The sequence below is a fragment of the Xiphophorus maculatus genome, chromosome 4 (assembly GCF_002775205.1).
Source record: "Xiphophorus maculatus strain JP 163 A chromosome 4, X_maculatus-5.0-male, whole genome shotgun sequence".
NCBI classification, from domain to species: Eukaryota; Metazoa; Chordata; class Actinopteri; order Cyprinodontiformes; family Poeciliidae; genus Xiphophorus; species Xiphophorus maculatus.
The window spans coordinates 17,633,000-17,654,496 of record NC_036446.1 but is presented as its reverse complement, the minus strand read 5'-3'; the positions used below and the strand labels follow the sequence as shown (position 1 = coordinate 17,654,496).

The 21,497-nt window shown below is 35.4% G+C and overlaps 1 protein-coding gene across 6 annotated transcripts in view; it reads right to left on the bottom strand.

Moving 5' to 3' along the window:
- Window positions 1-13,309: 13,309 nt before the first annotated feature.
- mical2 (microtubule associated monooxygenase, calponin and LIM domain containing 2) overlaps window positions 13,310-21,497 on the bottom strand; it is a 33,465-nt gene continuing 25,277 nt past the window's right edge. For 2 of the 6 annotated variants that reach the window (XM_023332149.1, XM_014473063.2), the window contains exons 15-22: window positions 20,698-20,766; window positions 20,476-20,610; window positions 20,057-20,161; window positions 19,351-19,617; window positions 17,586-17,693; window positions 16,824-17,004; window positions 16,659-16,735; window positions 14,958-16,568 (exon numbers count right to left, since the gene is read on the bottom strand). In XM_023332149.1, the coding sequence (XP_023187917.1) occupies window positions 16,170-16,568; window positions 16,659-16,735; window positions 16,824-17,004; window positions 17,586-17,693; window positions 19,351-19,617; window positions 20,057-20,161; window positions 20,476-20,610; window positions 20,698-20,766 (1,341 nt within the window). In that variant the 3' untranslated portion in view covers window positions 14,958-16,169. Of the gene's footprint in view, window positions 13,730-14,823; window positions 14,885-14,957; window positions 16,569-16,658; window positions 16,736-16,823; window positions 17,005-17,585; window positions 17,694-19,350; window positions 19,618-20,056; window positions 20,162-20,475; window positions 20,611-20,697; window positions 20,767-21,497 lie in introns of those variants that run through there. The other 4 variants (XM_023332151.1, XM_023332150.1, XM_023332152.1 and 1 more) reach the window with 4 other exon arrangements.

The window sequence follows — 21,497 nt, the reverse complement described above, 5'->3', positions numbered from 1 at the left end:
AATAAGGGAGCCAAACCGTTCACATTGGTTACTTTTTAATAGGTTGTTCTAACACCACTTTAAAACCCTTGTCATTATTAACTGCAGCCACTCAGAGCCAATCCTGGATTGGCTGCTTTGCAACGCCAGACAACAATGTGTCAAGTCCAACTGTGCAGAGGTATTTTTAGCTTGTTTCAAACAGTTTTGATATGCTTCACAAAAAAATCTGTGAATTGGTGAGTTCTGCACAAGTAATTTGGAGGCATGTTTCACAGAAAAATCTGCCTGTAGGTGAATCTGAACTGAAGCACAGGCGATCAAACACTGCAATGACACAAGTTAATTTAATGACTGCATGTTAGCATATGAACAATTCTGTTCAAACTAAATCACTTCCCCCATCAGTTATTTTTACTGAATCTCGCAAACCATTAGCAATTAGTAAATTTTAAAGAATGACTTAGCTGAGTAAAAACAGACCCAGATGTATTTTATATCATATAAACTAACCATTTACTGTCAAACACATACTTACACTTACTTCACAAGGTATGTCATATTACCATAATTCACTTTTGTTTTAATCCTGTTCCATTTTCAAACAATGAGTCATCATAGTAATAAAAAAGATTACTTTTCATTGCCTTTCATATCTGTGTGTGGAAACCTACAAAATGCCTCAATTTTTACTGTGACTCTCAATATTCACTCAATTTCACACTGAGAAAAATATGTCAGAGAAGTCTAATTTGAAAGCCAATTTGGGGCATCGTAGATAATTTCACTTGGATTATTAAATACATGCTTCATAGAACTGTACTCATCTGTACTGAACCAGGAAAGCAGTAGTGTGTCTATTGCCCCCCGCCCTCCATTCCTGTTACTGGGCTTGAAAAGGCTGGTCTGTGCTGTGGCATTGCTTTGATTTGACCCTGCTCCGTCAAAAAGGAGAAGGTAATGGTGCAATAGAATTAGTCTGATCTTGTTCACTTCACGCACATATTCCCTGCTGCTGCCACATTCTGGCCTGGTCTGGTTCAGCCTGGCCTGCAACCTCCTCTAATCAGATCGGCGTGTAAGGCCAGGTGCTCTTCTGGCTCTCCGCTTAGACTGCTCAACCAGCCACACTGATTCACTTTATTCAGAGATAAGAGCGAGACTAGTGAGGGCCACTTACAGGTTAAACGAAAAGGAATGGGCCAACCCACCACTCAGTAAATGCAGCGTCTCCTCTTTCTATACATTTATGTCACACTCATGTTGTTTTATGAGTATTAAGTAAATTTGTAATTTTTGCAACATCATTCTTTATGTGTCATAGCACATTTTCTTTATGTGCTTTGACAAACGTACACTCACTTTTTATTTACTGATCTTATCTGGCTAATACATTTTCACATTCCTTATTAGATTTTTTATTTTATTTTATGCAAGTCATTTAACCAGAATAGAATATTTTAACCCCAGTAATGTTTTAAAATGAAATCATGTACTGGAGAAAGCTTCCAGATTAATGTAGGAGAGTGAACCGTAACTGATCAGTGTTTTCAGAAGTGAGCCAACTGTTGAAAATGGGCAAGCTTTGCAGGGCTTTCTTGTGAATCTGCATGGTTTCAAAATGAAAATGAAAGCAGTCAAAGGCAGTAAACATGATTGGGCATATGCAGTAAAATACAGTGGGGATGAGAGTTTCCATGGTGACACAATAACCCAGTTTTTGTGTCCACTTTTTTCATATCAGGGTCTCTTTCCATCACCCGTCAAAGTGGCAGAATGATCTTAAAGCACTGGTTGCAGACTAAATAAGGTGTGAGGAGAGCATCGTCTTATAAGCAAATATCAAACAAAACATGCTTGTGGATGTATAAGGGGGAAAAAAATAAAGTTGAAAGTAAAAACAAGATGCGCTGGCAGTAAGACTTGATCCTCTCTCAGGATGATGATGCCAAAATTGAAAACAACAATCTGAACACTGTTACAGCTAAAAGTCTCAGAACTGCTGCACAGATAATTACTGGGTCAAAATCCAAAAGCCTCACTTTTAAACCATCTTTACTTATAGACCAGTAGTTACTCAGAACTCTGCTGAATTTAATTATCTTCCTTTTTGGATCAAAAGACCTCAGCTGCTGAATCATTCCCTAGTTTGATGGCCACAGTGCTCTGGTTTCCATGGTTATCTACTGTGGTCAAAGGGAACACAGCCTCTGAAAGTTAAAATACTGCTATATCACTAATTGAGCTTTCTTTTAAAAGCATAGCTATACCTATTCCATTGATGCTTCTTGACTTTGGTCACTTTAATTCGTTATTTTCCTATATTACTCTACCAAATGGCTATATGACTCAAATCAAACATCTCAACAGGTTGTGAAAGAGCAAATATATTATTTTAGTAATAAAGCTATAAATATTGAAATGTTTAGAAAATGCATTTTAAATAATTCCCAATCAGGATTTACCATTTCTTTTTTTTTTCAAAAGAGACATTAGTTTTTTAAAACCCTGTGAAGAAACAAAGGGTTTTTGTAACCATTCCTGGTGGTTGTCAGAGTAGAATATGAACACGTTATCTGGATCCTCAACGTCTAACAGACTGTTGTTCCAAATCAGACACTGACTATACCAAAAAGTGTTTTTAATTAGGAATATGTCGAACAGATGTGTATCTACTTATTTGCAGCAAAGAAAGTGAATGACGTTTGCTCTTGTACACAAACTCTAGGTGACCAACAAGAAAGTAAAGCTTTGAAGAGGATATGTGTGGCCAAAGTAAAGTTAAGCAATGCTTGTTTTCAAGTCATTCAACTGAAGAGAAAACAGAAACAAAGCAGAATTAATAGAGATAAGAACTAAGGAACACAAATAACAAAGCCCAAAACAAACTAAAATTACCAAAGATCCTAACACTCCAGCTACCAATGATATATTCCAGGTTCTGATCCAAAAAAGGAGTTTCTAATCGAGCAGTCTAATTGTGTCAGTATATTTGCCAAAAGAAATGGGAATAGTTTGTATCCTTGCAAGGAAACATGCCCATATACAGTATATAATTTACAACTAGTTCTTTGTTGAGGTGTCTGTTTGGCTTTTTTGCCAGAGGTTTTTTCTTTCAAAAACAATAATGAGAAAATCTGTAAAAATGAAGGTGAGACAGACTGAAAATTCACCCGGTAGATTGTAATTTTTTGCAATTGTGCAACATTTTTGGTACAGGACCAATTTCTTGTTTTTTTATTCAATAAATTACTATGGCAAAATCAGATATCCACTAAGTGTTAACCCTAAATGACTACTACATGGTTTTCCACACAGAAACATGTAATATTATCTGTTCAGTTTGGCAGAACTTCCAATATTTCAACATTGCAGACTTGCTAAGTTATATTTTTAGAACAAGGTGCTTTATTATTGTACTTACCAAAGCAGATCCAGAGACAAAATGTTGAAGTTCAAACTAAATTTATTAAAGCTTTTCATTTCAAGTTTAATTCCAATGTGAGAGAAAATAGTTGTCTTCATTTGAAAAATACTCTGAAGGTCAACTATTTTGTTGAACTGATTCTCATTTGTACCAACTACAGCCATCAGCAATGCCCCAACTATTCAATATTGTGTTATTTTGATAACCTAAAGAAATGGGGGAAAAAAAACCTGTCATACCAATAAATACAAGAACTAATTGACAAAAAAACAAAAGCTCACCCTGTTCTACCAAGCAGCTGATATCAGGAAGAAGTAGGAAAGCATTTCTCTTTCATATCAACAGCAGCCAGTTCTTCAGCTCACAGACAAAACTGTTTCTAGTCTCACATTTCTAAATACGCCCTGACCCAACATTTCAACATCTAATTTATAGTTGTGAGTTTTTATCAAATGACAAAGTCTCTAAAGAATCTTAAAATAAAAACACCAAATTGCAACAGATATTACATACCACATGTAATAGCACACAGGAGTATGCAGTCATGAAACAGATAGTGGAGGAGTGATTGAAAAATGTGTCACTCGATGGAATTATGTTAAATCCTAATAAACACTGCACCCCCTGTTTTTTATCACAGTTAAACAGTTTGCATACATGGTTGATACCTACAAATCTCTTTATCTCATTTCAGTGGTGCTGCCAATGGGCTACAGACATTAAAGGCAGATTGTTGCATAACCAATGTTTGAAATGTGATTATGACCAGATGTGCACTCCGATTGTATCTCAGGCAGAGGATTTTTTGATATCACACAGATGCATGTTTCCTTTTTTTTTTTTTTTTTATGCTATGAATCTCAAAACAACTAACACTATTGTCAAATTTCTGCCATCTGGCACAAAAAAAGCTTTTGGGCCCAAATTATGACACAAAAAGTGTTCCCTACAGAAATCTTTTTTTATTCTGGTGTGTGTATATTTTTAAAAAGGGCGCTGATTTTCTCTGGAGTTTTTCAAAATCCACAAACCTGCACTTACACATCCACACAGAGACATGATAACAGCGGAACACATGGATAATTTTTGTGAGATATTCCCGTTCTGTTGCCTTAGCACGAATCAATAACAAGCACATACGAGCTCCAAACCTTTAATAGACACTCATCCCCAGTTTCAGCTCTGCCAAGTATACACTTTTTCAGGGTGTTTTTCTTAACTGCTCCCTGAACCGCTGTTGTCCTATAAAAAGGCCAGCGAGAGACTGTGGTCTTAGTAGGTGCAGAGAGGCTTATTAGATATGAATACGGTGGTATATAAAGGCAGATACAGGACTGTAATTACACCTAATGGCTGGAAATGCTCCTGTTCAAGACATCTTGGTGTATGATGTCTGATTATGGGTGATCATTTTCTGCTTTTTGGTGAAAAAAGCGCAGCATCCAGGTACTGGGCGCCACAGATGATAGAGGTTCAGAACAATAGGCTATTGAAATGCATTGTCACAATCCAAGCGTAAATGTCAGAGGAGGAGGCTGGCAAGACAACCTGGACTTAGTTCATGCGAACACCTACAATCGAAATTAGGGACAGCTGCTGAACTGGGAGTGATTCTGACATAAACTGTACAACTTTAAAATTATACGACTTTGTATTTTGTGTTTTATAAATGTTTATGGAAAAGACAACACACTTTTCTTTTTTTTTTAGCTAAAAACCAGACAAGCATAAATAATTAAGCCAATTTATTCATTCACTTTTAATTAACCTTCTTCAGAAAAAATCTAAAAAAACAAAAACGGTTTCTTTCTCTTAGAATCATTGCATATTTTGTGTAGAAGATTTATTCTAGTCTGTTGAAAATATGTATGAATACTTTAATAAAACAAGACAGAAAGCATTCTCCAGCTGCCAGTAATCAGATTTATCCACAGCTGCCATCCTTTGTTTTTTTTTTTCCAACAATGAAGACCTGGAAAGAGGGCACAAAACATCAATCACACAGGAATAAAAAAATCTTAAATCCTTTTCAGTGATACAATAAGAAAAACTAAATCAGGAGGGAAGAAGAGAACGAGAGACATGTGAAAAGTGTAAAATATTAAAATACGAAAGTTGTCAAGGTTGAACAATGAAAAAGAAACAAGACTTAATTTTTAAGGGAAATGGATACAAAACACACTATAATTGCTCAAGGCCCTTAGAATTGATTTGAAATAACCCTGGAATACTAATAGTCAAACCGAATAAAAGGATTTAATGACTTTCCTTCAATTCCTGAGTCATTTTGAATGAAAAACCCTATGGATTTTTTTCTGCATAGGTGAGCAGTGTATCAAATAGTCAGATAGTACGACATCATAATAAATCTAGCTACCAACAATATTAACATAGTGGTTAAGGAGTATTTGTGCCACGTTTGGTGCTTGTGTCACAATTTTATTGGTTGTTTCAGTTACCTGATCCACCGATAAAAGTGTTCAGAAGTGAAAACAATGTATGAGAAAAGTGGAAAACAAACAAAAAACCTTCCATGTCAGTGTAATTTTGATTTCCAAAGTTTGCTGTTTTGCATCAGGGGTGCTGAAAACCTCCAGAGATATAAGATATAAGACATGAAACAAATGTCTGGAAATGGACATTTATAGACTCTACCCTAAGTGGCTGCCAAGATCTACAACATTTTATCTGAGAAGCAGAAAAAATTAAGAAGCAAAAGAACCATTTATTTTTTACATAACAAGAGAAAAGAAATTTTATTACTACTGGTACCTTTTGAGAGAGCATGTCAGTTGAAGAGCTAACTTTCTTTCAGTAAAATTTCTCAATTGTATTATCACCTTGCTTCTGGTTTGTGTTTCTTTTACCTAATGCCACATTTTACCTCCAAAAAAATGTAATTAAAAAAAGAGTTTTATTTCTTAATACACAATAAACAGTTTAATTTAGGCTTCATGCAAGCAAACCTAAATATGATACATCCCATTGTGACCACAATATGTTGACATTAAACCATATCAAACAGTTTTGAGTAACTCTAGAATACTCTGTCTCCAAAAGGAGACCTCTTACAAAGGCTCTGCAGAGATCGTTCACCTTCTGAGTTTTTTATGAATATTATTGACAGCAGAATTTCTACCTGAACTAATCCTGAGAGTGAGACATTTCTTTAACCACTAAACCATGGTGAGCAGCTAGGAAGTCATTATGCAAATGCAAATCAGGTCGGGATGTCAGTAGAAATTACCTCATTTAACCCTCATTGGATTATGATATACTTGGGTTAAAAAAAAATTACATTTAATCACAGTGCTATTGAAAAAAAGTATTAATTCAGCCCTTTACAGACTTATATTGTGTGCTCTGTTGTTTCACTCTTTGAAATATCATTATGAGCTGCATTAACACTGAGCTCTTTATCCAACCACATAAATAAAACACATGTAAAAAAAAAAACATCTTGTGTAATCGTATCAAAAGATTTGGAATAGGTCTCCTAAAATATTCTTTTTGGCCCATCACTGTAATATCTATTCTCCTTATTCACCCACTTGAATTAATAATCTTGAAAAATAATTTAATGGAAGGAAGGGTAGCCGTGCCACCCTCTCATCTATTGTTTTCATCTACGAGTCCCATTTTTCTGACTGCTGCATCCGTCCTTGTGGAAAGCCTCTTTTACTGATGTAAATCAGAGCACATCAGCAGGCTGAAAAAGAAAACCGGACTTCTTTCAGCTAATTCCAACATCAGGCTGCATCTGCGGCTACACACGTTCATATGCATGTTGAATTTTATAAGCAAACCCCCATAGGAGATGTTAAAAAGATCTTTGAACAGAAAATGAGAAAATGCAGTGACGATAATGATCTGATTTTCCTCAGGACAAAAAATGCAAGTAATTAAAAATCACATTGCGTAGAGAAAGTTCATCTCTTTCTGATTTTCTTTCTTTCTGATCTCTTTCTATGTGAAACAGTTAAAATATGTTTCAATTAGTCGATGCAGTGGAAAATATCCCCAGAATTTAGTATTATTTATCAGCTTTTTTTTTATAATTTAGTACAGAAACATAATTGCATTATTAGGAAAAGCTACATTTCATTCCACTTTGAAAACTGGTAAATGACAAGTATGTGGAATGCAATTAAAGTAATAATACGTGACATTTTTATCTAAATTGATTTTCACGTCCTCATTTCGAGTCCGTTTACCAGAAATACGGTTTCTCCTTCTTTTAATAGCGTTTCTATACAACTATGTACAGTACATAATGCACAGCAATTATTTGTCTTTCTGCCTATCTATATGGAGAAAATGATCAAAATTGAAATGATAACATCCCGGCACTAAAGCAACAATGCACAAGACTGAACAACATTTTTCTACCTTAATCGGCGAGCTGCAAAGGCATGATTTGAGCAGGTTGATGGAATTTCTTTTTTTGCTTCAGGCGCACAGGAGAAATCTGAAGGACTTTGGTTGTGTTGAAGGCTGTCATGTTTGTCCTTCTTGATTAGATTTTAAAAATGCAATTACAGCTATGTGTGTGACGTTCCCAGCACCAGCTGAATCCAGGAGACGTGTCCAAAAACATTTAAAACATTTTTTTAAAAACTTCTTCAAGGATCCTGAGCTGCATTTGTCCACTTAATAAATTCACTTCAAAAAGGCGTCCAATGCTGAGTTATGGAGTTACAGAACAACTCGTGGAACCATAGATGCAAAGTGAAGATGAGCTTAATTCAATAAGCCTCCTGATTAAGGAAGAAACATAAATCTTGGGGACGTGGAACCATAAAGTATCTACTCAATGTAGAAAAAACAGTCTTACAGATTTTCTTTTAAGTTCAAATTAGTATTTTTAATTATCTTTGTTTTGCCAAAATTACAATTGAAATAAAAAAAAAGACCTGTCATCTTAAAAAGGAAGAGAAAACAAGAAATAAACACAACATTGAACAACAATTCTGCAATTTATTGGAGCTCAAAAATATATTTCATAGTTTTATTTAATAGGCTTCTATTTTGCTCTAAATAAACAAACTTAATTATTAATATTATGTTGCCTTTTCATTCAAATACCTGAAATAATTTTGATTTTCCTTCTACTCTTTTATAATATATCTTTGCATGTAATTTCCTTTTACATGCAAAAGGAAATTTTGCATGACAACAAAAGTTTCTTTTGTTGCCATTTTGTCAACAAAAGAAAAAAAGACTAATAAGAAAATTTTTCACCCCCTTGAGAGTCTTTCAGTTCTTGTTGCAAATTTACTTAGTTGAACATGAGCATGAGTAAACAGCTGGGTCTGGTAAAACTGTATAAAAAAAGTAGATAAATAAAATAAGAAAAAAAGAATCTTATGAGAAGGCATTCAAATAATATATTTCAAAACAATACAACATTTTCAAGAAATCTCCCCGCTCCTCTAGTTAGAATGATGTATAAAATATGTTAATAAGTTTGACATAAAGTCATAAAAAGGAGGGGATTAAGGGAAAGAAATGAAATAATCTGCCACAAATTTTTATTGCAGTCAAGAAGAACAACAAACCAACCAGGGTAAAACAGGGAAAATATTTAAAACATAGGATAAGAGATCATCTTTTGCACTATGCTCTCTGTTGTTTGGGATTTCTTCAATGCAAAGACCACATTGTTGTCAAAGTGGTCATTAAAAGGATTAAATGTTAAAAATTCTTAGACTAAGATGGATGTAGATTAGAAGAATCAAACAATCTCATTTTTAATTTTCCTTTCTAGTAAGAAGCTTTAGCATTGGCCTATTTGTGCAACTTTTTCTGCCATCGAACCAGCAGAAGCAGCAGCTGCGCTCTTAAAGACAGCAAGCACAGCTCCACTTATATGTCAGCAGGTTAAATGCAGCAGGCAGAACGGAGGCGCTGGATGACACCACTCTTGATGTTTCTGTGTGGCAACATGAGAGCGAGAGGTTCTGTGCTGATTCTTTTGTTCAGTTTGGTCATGTTTCCTCTAGTTTCTGTTCGTTCATATTCTGCATAGTAAAACCCAAAGTTTGCACTCACTAAAAAAAAAAACAGAATTGTGCCGTATTCAGAATGGAGAAGAACAGTGAAATGACAGCTGCTCTTTGACTTTCAACTGAACAATTTGCATTGTTTGTTAACTCTGTCAGTGTTTTGTCTCTCCTCTGACTGATGAATTGTTTTAAATGCAGGATGATTTGCGTGAAAGCGCAAAAATAATGACATTTTTATTTTTAGATTTATGACTATCCAGTTTTCCCAGTTTTTTCATCAACTTTCACAGCTTCTGTAATTTCAATGCAATTTTCAGACTCTGATTGCTCCTTTGCTTGAAGGTTAATCACAGTTACTGTGCGGCCTGTTTTCTCTTCTCCTCTACTCTTTATGCATTTAAAGAAAAAGTCATTTATTGAACAAGAAAAAGGAGATGGACGAGTTGTGAGAGGTCAGTAAACAGATTAGACTCTGCAGAGGTGAACATAACAAAGCAAACCTATCTCTGCCTCTGCTGGACATTTAGCAAAAAACAAAAACAAATCATTTGTTTAGGTGAAAATGAATCTATTTTTTTATGTTATGATTTTACCATCTAAAAAAAACTTCTGCTGTTCATCAAACACCTATTTAGCATTTTTGATAACGCATGTCAGGCAAATAATAAAAATATTAGATTTATAAGAAATATCAAAAGATTAAATAAAACTCATAATAAACACATTCTAAATTACTTATCAACATGACAGAATAATAGAATATGGTTTTCTAATAGTCCTGTTTTTATTGTGTGTTTGCGTGTAGGGGTGTGATGGCGTGTGGGCGTGTGTGTGGGCACGTGGGGGTGAGTGTGTGTGAGTGTGTGTATGCATTACTAATGTTAATGAAACCCCCAAAAAGTTGAAAATTTTAAGGGATGAGTAGTCCAGAAATTTATTTAAAACACTAATCTGTCCTCATGTCTCTGAAAGAATTTGTGTGACTTTTTATTTTTGCACATTTTTCTTTAATAAATCTAAAATCTAAATCTAAATAAAGTTTTTGCATTCATCCCCCCTTCCCGCTGGTACCCCTAAATTAAAGTCATGTCAACAATCAGAGACTGCATTGAGTCTCTGATTTTGTAACAATCCCTGCTGCTTGCATGTAATAACATTAGACAGGCCATTATTTCAGTTTTTAACTTTACAGCAACCTGCCATACTGAGCATGATGAATTCAGCAATTGTGAAGAGCCAAAAATAACTTTAAAGGAGCTGCTGAGATCCACATGTCCAGGTGGGAGAGTCTAGAGACTGGACAACTATATATCTTGTACTTTCCAACTCTGGTATTTTTGGAGCAGAGACAAGCATTTAGCTTTTATGGAAAGAAAACTAATAAGTTAAATCCAAAGTTTGTGGCTGCAAACGTGAAGGGGGGGAGCTCTGGTGAGATGAAACCTAAGCTAATTATTTTGGCCTACATACCAAACACAGAATGTAATAGGAAACTAAGACTGCACATTATACAACTGAACACACTTTCCCCAGCCTTAAAGGTGGTGGCAGCATCAGGTAAGGCAAGACAAGGCAACTTTATTTATATAGCACCTTTCAGCCAAAGACAATTCAAAATGCTTGTACAAGAAAGTTAAAAACAACATACAAGAAGATAGTAATAATAAAAATAAAATCAAATAAATCAAGCAGATTAAAAATAGACAAAGTAAACATTAAAAATTTTAAATATAGTGAATGAATAGAATTAAAAAAATTAAGAATAGGCAGCTTCAAATAAGAAGGTTTTTAACCTTGTTTTAAATAAACTCAAGGTAGTCTTACAATGAGCAGGAAGCCTAAAAACTAAAAGCTGCTTCATCATGTTCAGTTCTGACTCTCTGAATAGTTAGTATGTTTGATTCTGATGATCTCAAAGGTCTGAGTGGTATATAGGGTTGAAGAAGATCAGAAATGTAGTCTGGGTTCCTATTATGTAGTGCTTTGTAAACTATTAAAGAAATTTAAAATTCTATTCTTTGAGCAACAGGCAGCCAGTGCAGGGATCTTAGAACTGGACTGATATGCTGATCTCTTTTTGTTTTAGTAAGGACTCCTGCAGCGGCATTCTGGAGAAGCTGGAGCTGTCTTATTGCTCCAGTGGGGATACTTTTCTCCAACAAGCACAAGGAAGTTGGTCACTGATTGGTTGGAGGATGAATGAAGTTATCAACAAGAATCCTGAAAGAAAACCTTTTAAAGGCTGCAAACGACTTGAAACTTCAGAAATATACAGTCAGAGCTACATAGGACAGTTTAAATGAAACATGTGAAAATCGCTTCACATATAAATCCAAGTAGCAGAACTCCAAAATTGCTGTTCACAGATACTCCCCTTTGAATAAAACTGAAGCAGGCAAAGAAGGATGGACAATCAACAGATGTAATCCAAAACATCTGCAGCTGTAATGAAAGGTGGTACTTCAAACCATTGACTCTGGTGGAGCAGTGAATAAAAATTCTGGTCATACTTTTCAGAATTTTCTTTGTAAAAAATATGTTTTATCTTTCATTTCAGAAATATGTGCTTTTTATGTCAATATAATCCCACAAAAATGCACTGAAATTTGTAGCTGTTATGTCACAAAATGTGAAAAATCTCAAGAGGTGTGAATACTCTTTTTCGGAGCGCTCTATTTGTACAGCTTTATAACAATTGTACTTTTGCACAGATTGCTTTTTTCAAACATTTTTACTTTCACAAAATGGCTCATTGTGGGCAGGAGAACGTTGTTGCTCAAACAACAAATCAGCATAGTGACAAACTGCCTCTGCACATGATGCAGGTAGAAAATATGGTGGGCTGTGTTGGAAATTAATATGAAAGCTCTAATGTAAAAACAAGAAACAATTTAGATACATAATGTCCTGTTTTGCTCATAATTTAGCAACATAATTGGAATCAGTCTCTCTTCAGTCCAATTTTGTGCCTAAAAGAAAAGAAATGCGTCTAAAATGTGTCTTTTCTCATCTGATTATTATTATTATTATTATTATTATTATTATTATTATTATTATTATTATTATCATGTATTTAAACATACATTTCTAATGAAACATTTCTTTCTAGCTGTAAACTGTCTCCTGTGCTCAAACTTTTAAAATCAGGGGCGGCGTTGTGTTTCAGACTGATCTCAAGACGTAAAACGCAGGGATTAAATTTACTTTTCAAAATATTTTCTTTGTAGTGAAATAAAAGGAGAAACTGTTATTTAGAAAAATGTCTAAAAACTCAAATAATTATTTTTAGGGAATAAAATAATTCAAGCAGTTTTGATAAGCTCATTTAAGATTAATTTCCTTTGCAGCAATTTTTTTTTTATGATAACAATTATTATTATTATAACTTTTGTTTTTGAGAAATTGACAATCTGTTGATCTGATGTCAATATTGTCAAGATAGCGCAGATTTTCATTTTGTATTATGCAGCACAGCGCCCCCTTCTGGTATTGAATTATGTAAGATTTCCTGCAGACCAGTGAATGATTTTTGATGTTTTATGCTGAAAAAACGTCAGTTCCTCATTGATCTACGTGCTAAATAAGCAAATAAAAATGAACTGATGCAAGTAAGAGGAAATAAATCCAATTTAGAAGAATTCCTTTTTCTTGTTGCGAAAAAATTAATTAACAAAACTCTCACTCATATAGCAAATTATCTCTTTTCAAAGTCAAGGACTTTTTTTCTATGAACGATACAAAAGTGTCTTTATATGCTGTGGAAAGTCAGTGGAGGTTCAACCCCTGGAGCTTTTTGTGCATTTCTGAACAGTGTTCAAAACATAAGTGGATTTTGATTTTAAGTTGTTTTTTTTTTGTTTGTTTTTTTTAAAGAGACAAAAACATAGAATATCATAGCTTTTATTATCCAGTTTTTACTTGTCTCACTGATACAGCTTCTCTAACCACACATTGTCCTTATTTTTATGCTCATAATGTTCAGAGTTTGGTATAAATTTGACAGACCAAGTGTCTGCAAGCAAGGAACCCGGAGAGCACAAGATTTTTGACATTGATTTGTTTTTTTTTTATTGATGGATGAAGAGTTGTCATGTTAATTTTGGTCAAGAAAAATATATATAACAGCCTAAGCTGTTAAATATAATGTTATCTGATAAAAAGAGCCACCATTTGATGTACAATACTAGGCCAACAAAAACATCCATACAATGATGATGAGCTCATGAAACCAAATTATCAGCAATGAGAAATAATGAAGCTTAAGCTGTAACTTGCAGTCCTGGGAGCCACAAGATACACATCTCTTCTTCGGCAGCTTCTAAATGTAGGAGGCAAAAAATATATACATAATTCAACAGAGAATGTGCACTGTTAAATGTTTTGTTTTATTTTGTAAACTAAATATATACAAAAAGAATTGTATTTTTTTTTTTTCGAAAGTCTTATTAAAACATAAAAAAGTAATTTTATAAACTTTCACTCTTCCTCGGAGTGAAAACCTGTGTCAATTACATTGCAGCTTTTAGAATTAAATGGTCAATTATTAGTTGAGGTCTTACAAAGATGCATATGTATGTTTATGAATTGCTATATATGACAACAATTAGATTTAGATAAGTGATTTAAATAACTGAGGGAAAATTATGTGTCATGAATTTATTGTTCTACCACTTGGTGCTTTTGCCCTAAATCATCAAGTCAATGTGAAGAACAAAGATTCTTGACTTGTAATGAGTTGATAGTGATCACTGAATATTTTGATTTTAAAAACAAATGCAATAAAAATATTGTTGTTTCTGTAATATTCAAGATAGTTAGCAAGCAGCAAAGGAATATGTAGTCGCAAACATTGCTAGGGGGTTTCCCACTGACTTAATGAGAAACAAACCAACCGAACGGCAGAAAAACAAACGTTTAGGGTTAGTGAGGAACACCTCAGTTTCCAAATTTGAAATTCTGACTGAAGAAGGTTCTTCAGTTGAATTCTCCAGCTTTAAATTTTGGTATCAGTTTTTGGAGGGTAATTGCAAACAATTAAAATGGTAGTAGTCATAGTCATTTGTTTACATTGTTGCATTATTAGAAACATCTCAAAGTGAAGAGAATGGGGAAAAATAATTAAGAACTCCTAGCAGGCGGTGTTACTTGGAACTGGACAGTAATTAAAAAAGGTGTGAGAAACTCTGGTTTAGAACAAGTCACACCTTGTGAGCGTCAAAGTCTCAAGTCATGCTAAGTTAGCATAAGCAGCTTCCTCAGACAAATCAAGGACTGATAAAAACACTGGAAACACAGAAGCCTCACATCAGACACGATTTTAGATAAACCAAACTTCACAGTTTGTCACTCATATTAGACACTGCGGCAATGAAGTGTTCACAGCACAAACCATGTGGTCATGCAGCGAATCACCTTCAAAATGTAATTTCTCCTAACCATCCGTGTGCTTCAAGTGCTTCATAAAAGTCGTCAACTGAGTGATAAAAGGAGAGAAACATGAGTTGAAACAGTGACATCGAAATAAGGACAACAATAAAACACCTGAATGCACACAAGAATTTTACGTTTATGCAAACATGATATCAACTTTCACAATGAGCCAATACAGATACGTACAGATTCATTTGCGATAAAGATGTATAAATTATATTTCATACAAGTCCAGTTTGTCTGCTTACAAAAGTCCTTTGGCATTTTGAAACACTGATGTTTTCCTCTTGAACAGTAAACAAGACATTCAGTTGCAGATTCAAAATATTATAAAGCTCATAGTGAAACATAAAGTTTTACCACGTTGTAAACACTTTAGAAGATGCATTGCATGTCAGCAATCATTTTCAAACAAATCTCTGCATGTGAAACTAAATCTAAAGTGCTCTGTGAGCATCAATAGACTGCGTACTTTTTATAGGAAGCAGCTGGTTGGTTCCAGTCAGAGAGGTTCGCAGTTGATTATCTAACAACATGCTTTGAAAAAAATGGCAAACACATTCAAACACTTTACAGGATGCATTCAGATTAAAGTAAATCTGACCATGTTAACCACATGGGGGTGTTAAAAATGGTAATCAAAAATAAAATAACATAAAATAGGTGAAAAACTTGTCTGGCTGCCATCTTCTGAGGCACCAGTAGATGGCAGCAAAATAAAGCAAAACACTCCCCAAAGTTAATGACAGTGGTAGACTCTTTGGTGAAACTATGAAAACTAAAAAAAATGAATGAAAACAATTCATAAAATCAAACAGAGTATTACCACAGTGTCAGTAAAAAGCAGCTCTGCCAGCATCTCGAAATAATACATTTATTAAGAATAAAGCTGTGATGGCTGCTAACACGAGAGCAGACTTTTTGTCCAAGGTGACAGTTTATCGCTACGTGGACAAAACAATTCTCCAAAATAAAGTGCATAGAGTTCATGAGTCATATCTCTAACCACAAGACTCATAGGATTTCAGAAACAGCAATTAACTAGGGCAAATCTACAGTAACGGTGATTAGACTAAATCAGTCTAATGACTACAATCTACTGATTCTGATTTCAAGCCATTTAATGCATTTGCTCAAGTCTTAACTGATCGGTTTTCTCTTCTTTGGCTGATGCACAGATGCATCCAATGCTTTTACAAATGAGTAAACATCAAAACCCTGCTTCCATGCATGTACAAGTAATGATAGCAATTCAATCAGTGTCCACTAATTTAGTGGTAAAATGGAGAAATGTTCGAAATTAAAACAGTTTTTTGCCCGTTGAGAAACTAGATGAGCCTGTGCCCGACCTGCTCTTGCAGCCAAAGCAATACAGGTTGCAAGGTGCTCGGCTCATCAGGAACAGTCTCAGTGTGCATCTGCAGCAGAACCTCTTGTAAAACAAACAACAGGGGTAAGCTCATGCTCAGTAGCTCATACAGTAACGTGTAGTCATGGGCGTTGTCTCTCAGGTGGCCGACGAGGGCCTGTGCTGCGCTGTGAGCGCGTTGAGACAGATGCCAGGGGGCGTTACAGACAGCGCGCGTCACACTCAGCGACCAATTCAGCTTTTTCTTCATGAACGAAGTGCAGGTACCTGCCGCAGGCGGGCTCTCCAGCTCTGCCGAACTGCTGGACTGGGAGCTCTCTCCGTCTGCAGCAATTCGATCCTGAGCTCTATTCCGATTCTGAGCGGGGGCGACGTACAAAGATGTTGGGTCATTTTATCATGCTAATGTTAAAAAAATGAAATAAAAATTGATTAACGTTGTACTCACTGGAGGTAGAGAAAAAGTCCTTCGCAGATTTGTCCCATTGTTGCGCTGATGAAAATGAAGTTTGCAGTAGAGTTTCCCTGCAAAAGTAAAAAATGAAAAATGTAGAAAGACGGTTAAAGAAAGTTGGTCATGATCAACATTAAAAAAATACACAAAGACAGGTACCTTCTTCTGAGTTGAACGCATGCGCTCCCTGTGGGAGGGAACAGTTGCAGGTGGAACACCGGAAACATTCCCGGTGGAAATAGAACCCCTCGGCACAGACCCGCTCAACCATGTAAACACGCTTGGAGCAAGAGTAGCACTTGTCAGCCGACTGGGAAAACGTCCTTCTTATCGAACTTCCCTGGGAAACAGAAGTAAGCAATTATTTCACATTATTTGAGCCACTAACATACATGTTAAAAGAAGAGAGGTCGGCCGTCAGAGGATGCTCCGTGGCTCTGCAGGGTTCAGATCTGATGCTGATATGAATTTCGGGATTATAGCTGATGGTGGTGCTTCTCTCCAACATCTGGCTGTTCAGTTAAACAGGGCTGTTTGGGTGGAGCAGAATAACCCACAAAGTGCCACCACACGCTTCTCCTCTGAGGGCTGCTTGTAATTAAAAACAGGGGGAGCTGGAAGAGCACTTAAAACAAGCTCTCAAAGAAAAGCAGGATTTTTGCATGTCATTTTAATATGAAAATTATAAAATAGCAGTCATGCAGACACACCAATACTTCTATTTAAACATGCATTTATTCAACACTGCTTATCTCGAGATTATGTGACTTTTTTGATATTGTTTTAGGAATGTAAACATGGTGAACACACACTGCGTGGAAATATATATGAGTGAATAAAATTAATTCATAAGTGAGAAAACATACAAATGCATGCTGGTGTTCAAAACGAGCGTGACTTCACACAATTTACGATAGTCACCTTGAGAACGTCAGGACTGTCTCCTGAGAACAGTCCACTAAGGTGAACAGCTTTTTCCTTTATGCTCTTTGTCTGAAACTCCCTAACTTGTTGTGTTTGAGCTTTTTTCTACAAGATAACAAAGGGAAAATCAACAGTTTTCACATTCACCCACAAACAAACTAGACAGAGTGCTAACTCCAAACGCCTGTGTGGCCCTGAAGAGTGCATATTATCAAGAAGAAAACAATAGCTACTCTGCATTCAGCAACATATTGATTACTTTAATTTTAGACCTCACACAAATATTGGCTACAGCAGATCACACTAGTTGAGTTAAAGTCATAACTCAGAGGAGCAGTTCCTCTGAGTTCTGTAATGTTCTGTTTTAGGAATCGTTACGTTTCCTGTAATGATTAGATGAAAAAGATATAAATCAGAGAGGCGGAAAGCTAATAGATAGTCAGATGAACCTTCCATTCAACTGGTTTTGGTTATTTAAAGCAACTCTGATTGAAAATACTTATATGATTTACTTTCATACCAGACTAGATATAAGACATCTAGACTTTCACATATAACTTTTTATTATGTCTGTCGATGTATTGTGAGCTAAGAAACTGCTGTGTTATTATGCTTTGGGTGTCCAAAAAGTGTCCCATCATTTTATGTGGCTCACAACCACAATTCAATTTGTGGTTGAATTGTGGCCCCCACAGAACAGGCAATTGATGTATATTTCTCTCACTTATTTAAGGTAACATTTTCTCATGCATCTCTTACCAATCATGTTTTAATTGTATTTTAATAACTGCTTTCAGGCACTTTGCTAAGCAAGGCATGGCTATCACATAGAGCTCTGTTGCCAACTTTGAAGCTTGGAACAAGATCTAGAGTTTCAGAGTAATTTTCAACATGAATACAAAGTTTATATTTATTACATTATAATGTGTTCTAATCTTAAATGTTGTGTTTTCATTATTTGTAAGCAGAAAATCATCACAATTAACAGAAGTTAAAGCTTGGAAAATCCATTAATCCATAAAATGTGTTTCACTTTGTGATGGAGTTACTGATAATGATCTTTTCAATAATGAAACTGTTGTGCTTTCATAAACCCAATGTGCACTAAAGTTATTACTAGTATAATGTTCTAACAAAGCAGATAAACAAGTTTAAATAGAAAAGATGAGAAAAAATACTGCATCCATCAACTGAAAACAGATAAACGATCAAAAGTTATCTCTTAGCACATCACCAATGCATTGAATGGAAAAATTTATATTTTAATAGGTGATTTCTTAATGTGTGCAAAAAGTCGTTACAATAACATTTTAAGCTGAAAAAGGGAGCAAATAGTAAAAAAAAACATTGCATATTTTTTAAAAGGAATGATTTCTTGGCTTTCTTCCTTTGAGGAATGGTTGCACAAATATTTTAGTGAAAGCAAATGGAGAAATGCTGGTTCCACTGGTACAAATCGCACTGACAGAGGCAAACAGAGGTAATGACTCAAAATCTGCTAACATGTGCTTACATGAGAAGCATTTGGCTGTTGTAACTGTAACAGTAAAAATAAACTCGAGCCAAGTTTGTTGGCCTGCTCTGCATTTCTGGAAAGCTGGATAATTGAGGGCTGACTTCATCTGACTGCATGTTACACAAGCCAAAATGTATAATGGGAACATGATATACAATCATCATTCACTCTGGGGCCTTTTTGGGAATCGGAGCGTGCAGCAATGTAAGAAGAAAACAGACAGGCAAAGCAGGGGAAAGTGTTCACCTCAGATACGTGTTCGTCCACCTCTCTGAGGCGATGCAGAACTCTTGTCATGAAACAGATAGCAGAGCGGCAGGACGGAGGAGATGCGGGGGGCTCAGGACTCTCACACTCAGGCTGGGGCTTCGTCTCAGTGAGAGTTTGATCAACATGTCTGAGCTTCACGACTAAAAATGGATGCTGGGGCTGAGGACGGAGCTGGGGTTTTGGCAGAGTCTTTGGAGGAAGGTTGGCTAACTGTTCAGCCGCTTTTCTGATACTTTTTTCAAACTGAAAGGTATAATACACATAGAAGCTCCTATAAATCCACATCTAAAATTACTCTGAGTGTGTAGATCATTTAAAAAAAAAAAGCATGCAGGTGGTTCTCTACGGTCACAAAAAATGTATTGAAATTGAGACATTTTCTAGATTTTGTTTCTAAAAAAATCTGATCAGAAATCAATATGAATTGCCAATGTTTTAATTGTGGAAACATATACTGCTGTCCTTGAGGTGTATTTCAGGACATTTTTTCCTGATTGTGGAAACCTTTGACCTGACAAAAATCCACAATTGATTAAATCTTTGTTTTCTGTTTGGGATTATTCTCCAATCACAAAAAAAATCCAAATAGATAAATCTAAATATTTGATTTTATGTACTGATGAGTGAACATAATCAAAAATGTCAGAGACATTTTTGGGCCTGTTGTGCCACCTGAATGTACCTGTGTCATTGAAGAAGGCTTAGGTGGGAACGGAGACCTGATCCCAACAGGCCGAAGCTCAATCTGATTAAGATTAGGGAGCACCAAGACTGTCTCACAGTCTGACTGCATGGGGTTTAAAGGAGGATTGGAGAAGTGTTAGTGAAAAGGTACAGGAAAGAAAAAAAGAGGAAAAGAGTCATGCTAGAAATAAGAGTTTTAACACTTAAACAACAGAGCACAGTTTAAGATTTTGCAATTAAGCAACTGAGTTCAAAATGAGAAAATAACCTTAAATGTGTAAAACATTTGAAGATATATATATATCAGATGTTCAGATTCCCTAGAATGAATTTTAAAACTGTGTATTCTTGAATACTTAAATTAGTCACACAACAGCAAAAACATTGGACCACATCAGACATGTTGGGGTGTTTTACCTGTGTTTTTTGAAATGTGTAGCTGTTCTTGCTTTCAAACTTGGCCTGTAGCTGCGAAGCCATTGAGCGAACTTTGTTTTCTTTGGGCTCCCGTTCGTGTTGGACTGATGAGCCATTACTACGCATGTTAGTGGCCTGAAGAAGAGCAGAAAAAACACTCAAAAATACAGTAAAATAACAAAGTGCATGTGCACTTATACACCAAACATTGTGTTAACAAACCTCCTCCAGATAGAAGAATCTTCGCCTCCTTTTGTAAATAGAGTCTGTACCGTCTGACTTCTTCTCATCCTGAAAACGGAGCACAAAGGAAAAAATGACACCCTTCTGCAGTGCCTCATTCACAAAGCAAAAAGCACTGAGCAAACGCACCAGATGCTTTTTAATGTGCATGAACACATTTAAGACACAGTAATTATTTACCCCCTCTATTGTTTCACCAAAACAAAACAAATCTGTACAGTACTGAATTGTGATTTGTTGCTGGAGTAAAAAATATGCAGTCTTTTGACAGCACTTGCTTTAAGCTCTTGCTGTTGTAACATTTCGTAATTATAAGGTTCACACATAATGAACCTTATAATTACGAAGGTTCATTTTAGAATTTTACAATATCTAAAATGTTCCTGACAAGATGGATTACCTGAATTATTTCAACCAGTGGCATTTACTTATCTCTGAAAGCCTTTTCTAACATGCATGTCTTCTTTTTAACTTTCAAAGCAGTTTTCTCTTCTGCATTGAAATTATAATCAACTGCGTCAAAGTAAATATATGACATTAACTGAGAATTTGTTGTTATTGCTCTGAAAGTAATTTATAAAAATATACGTCAATGTTTCCCTCAGATGCATCTACAATATCTCATTTAAATATGTGCAGAAACCAACTATTTGCTTCGCTGCATGCAGTTTGAGACGCAAAACGACCTTTCTGGGGGTTTTCTTCTTTAGTGGATCAACCAACGAGTGTAAAACAGGCACAAATGATAAGTTTAAATGCAACTGAACCACTGAATAAAA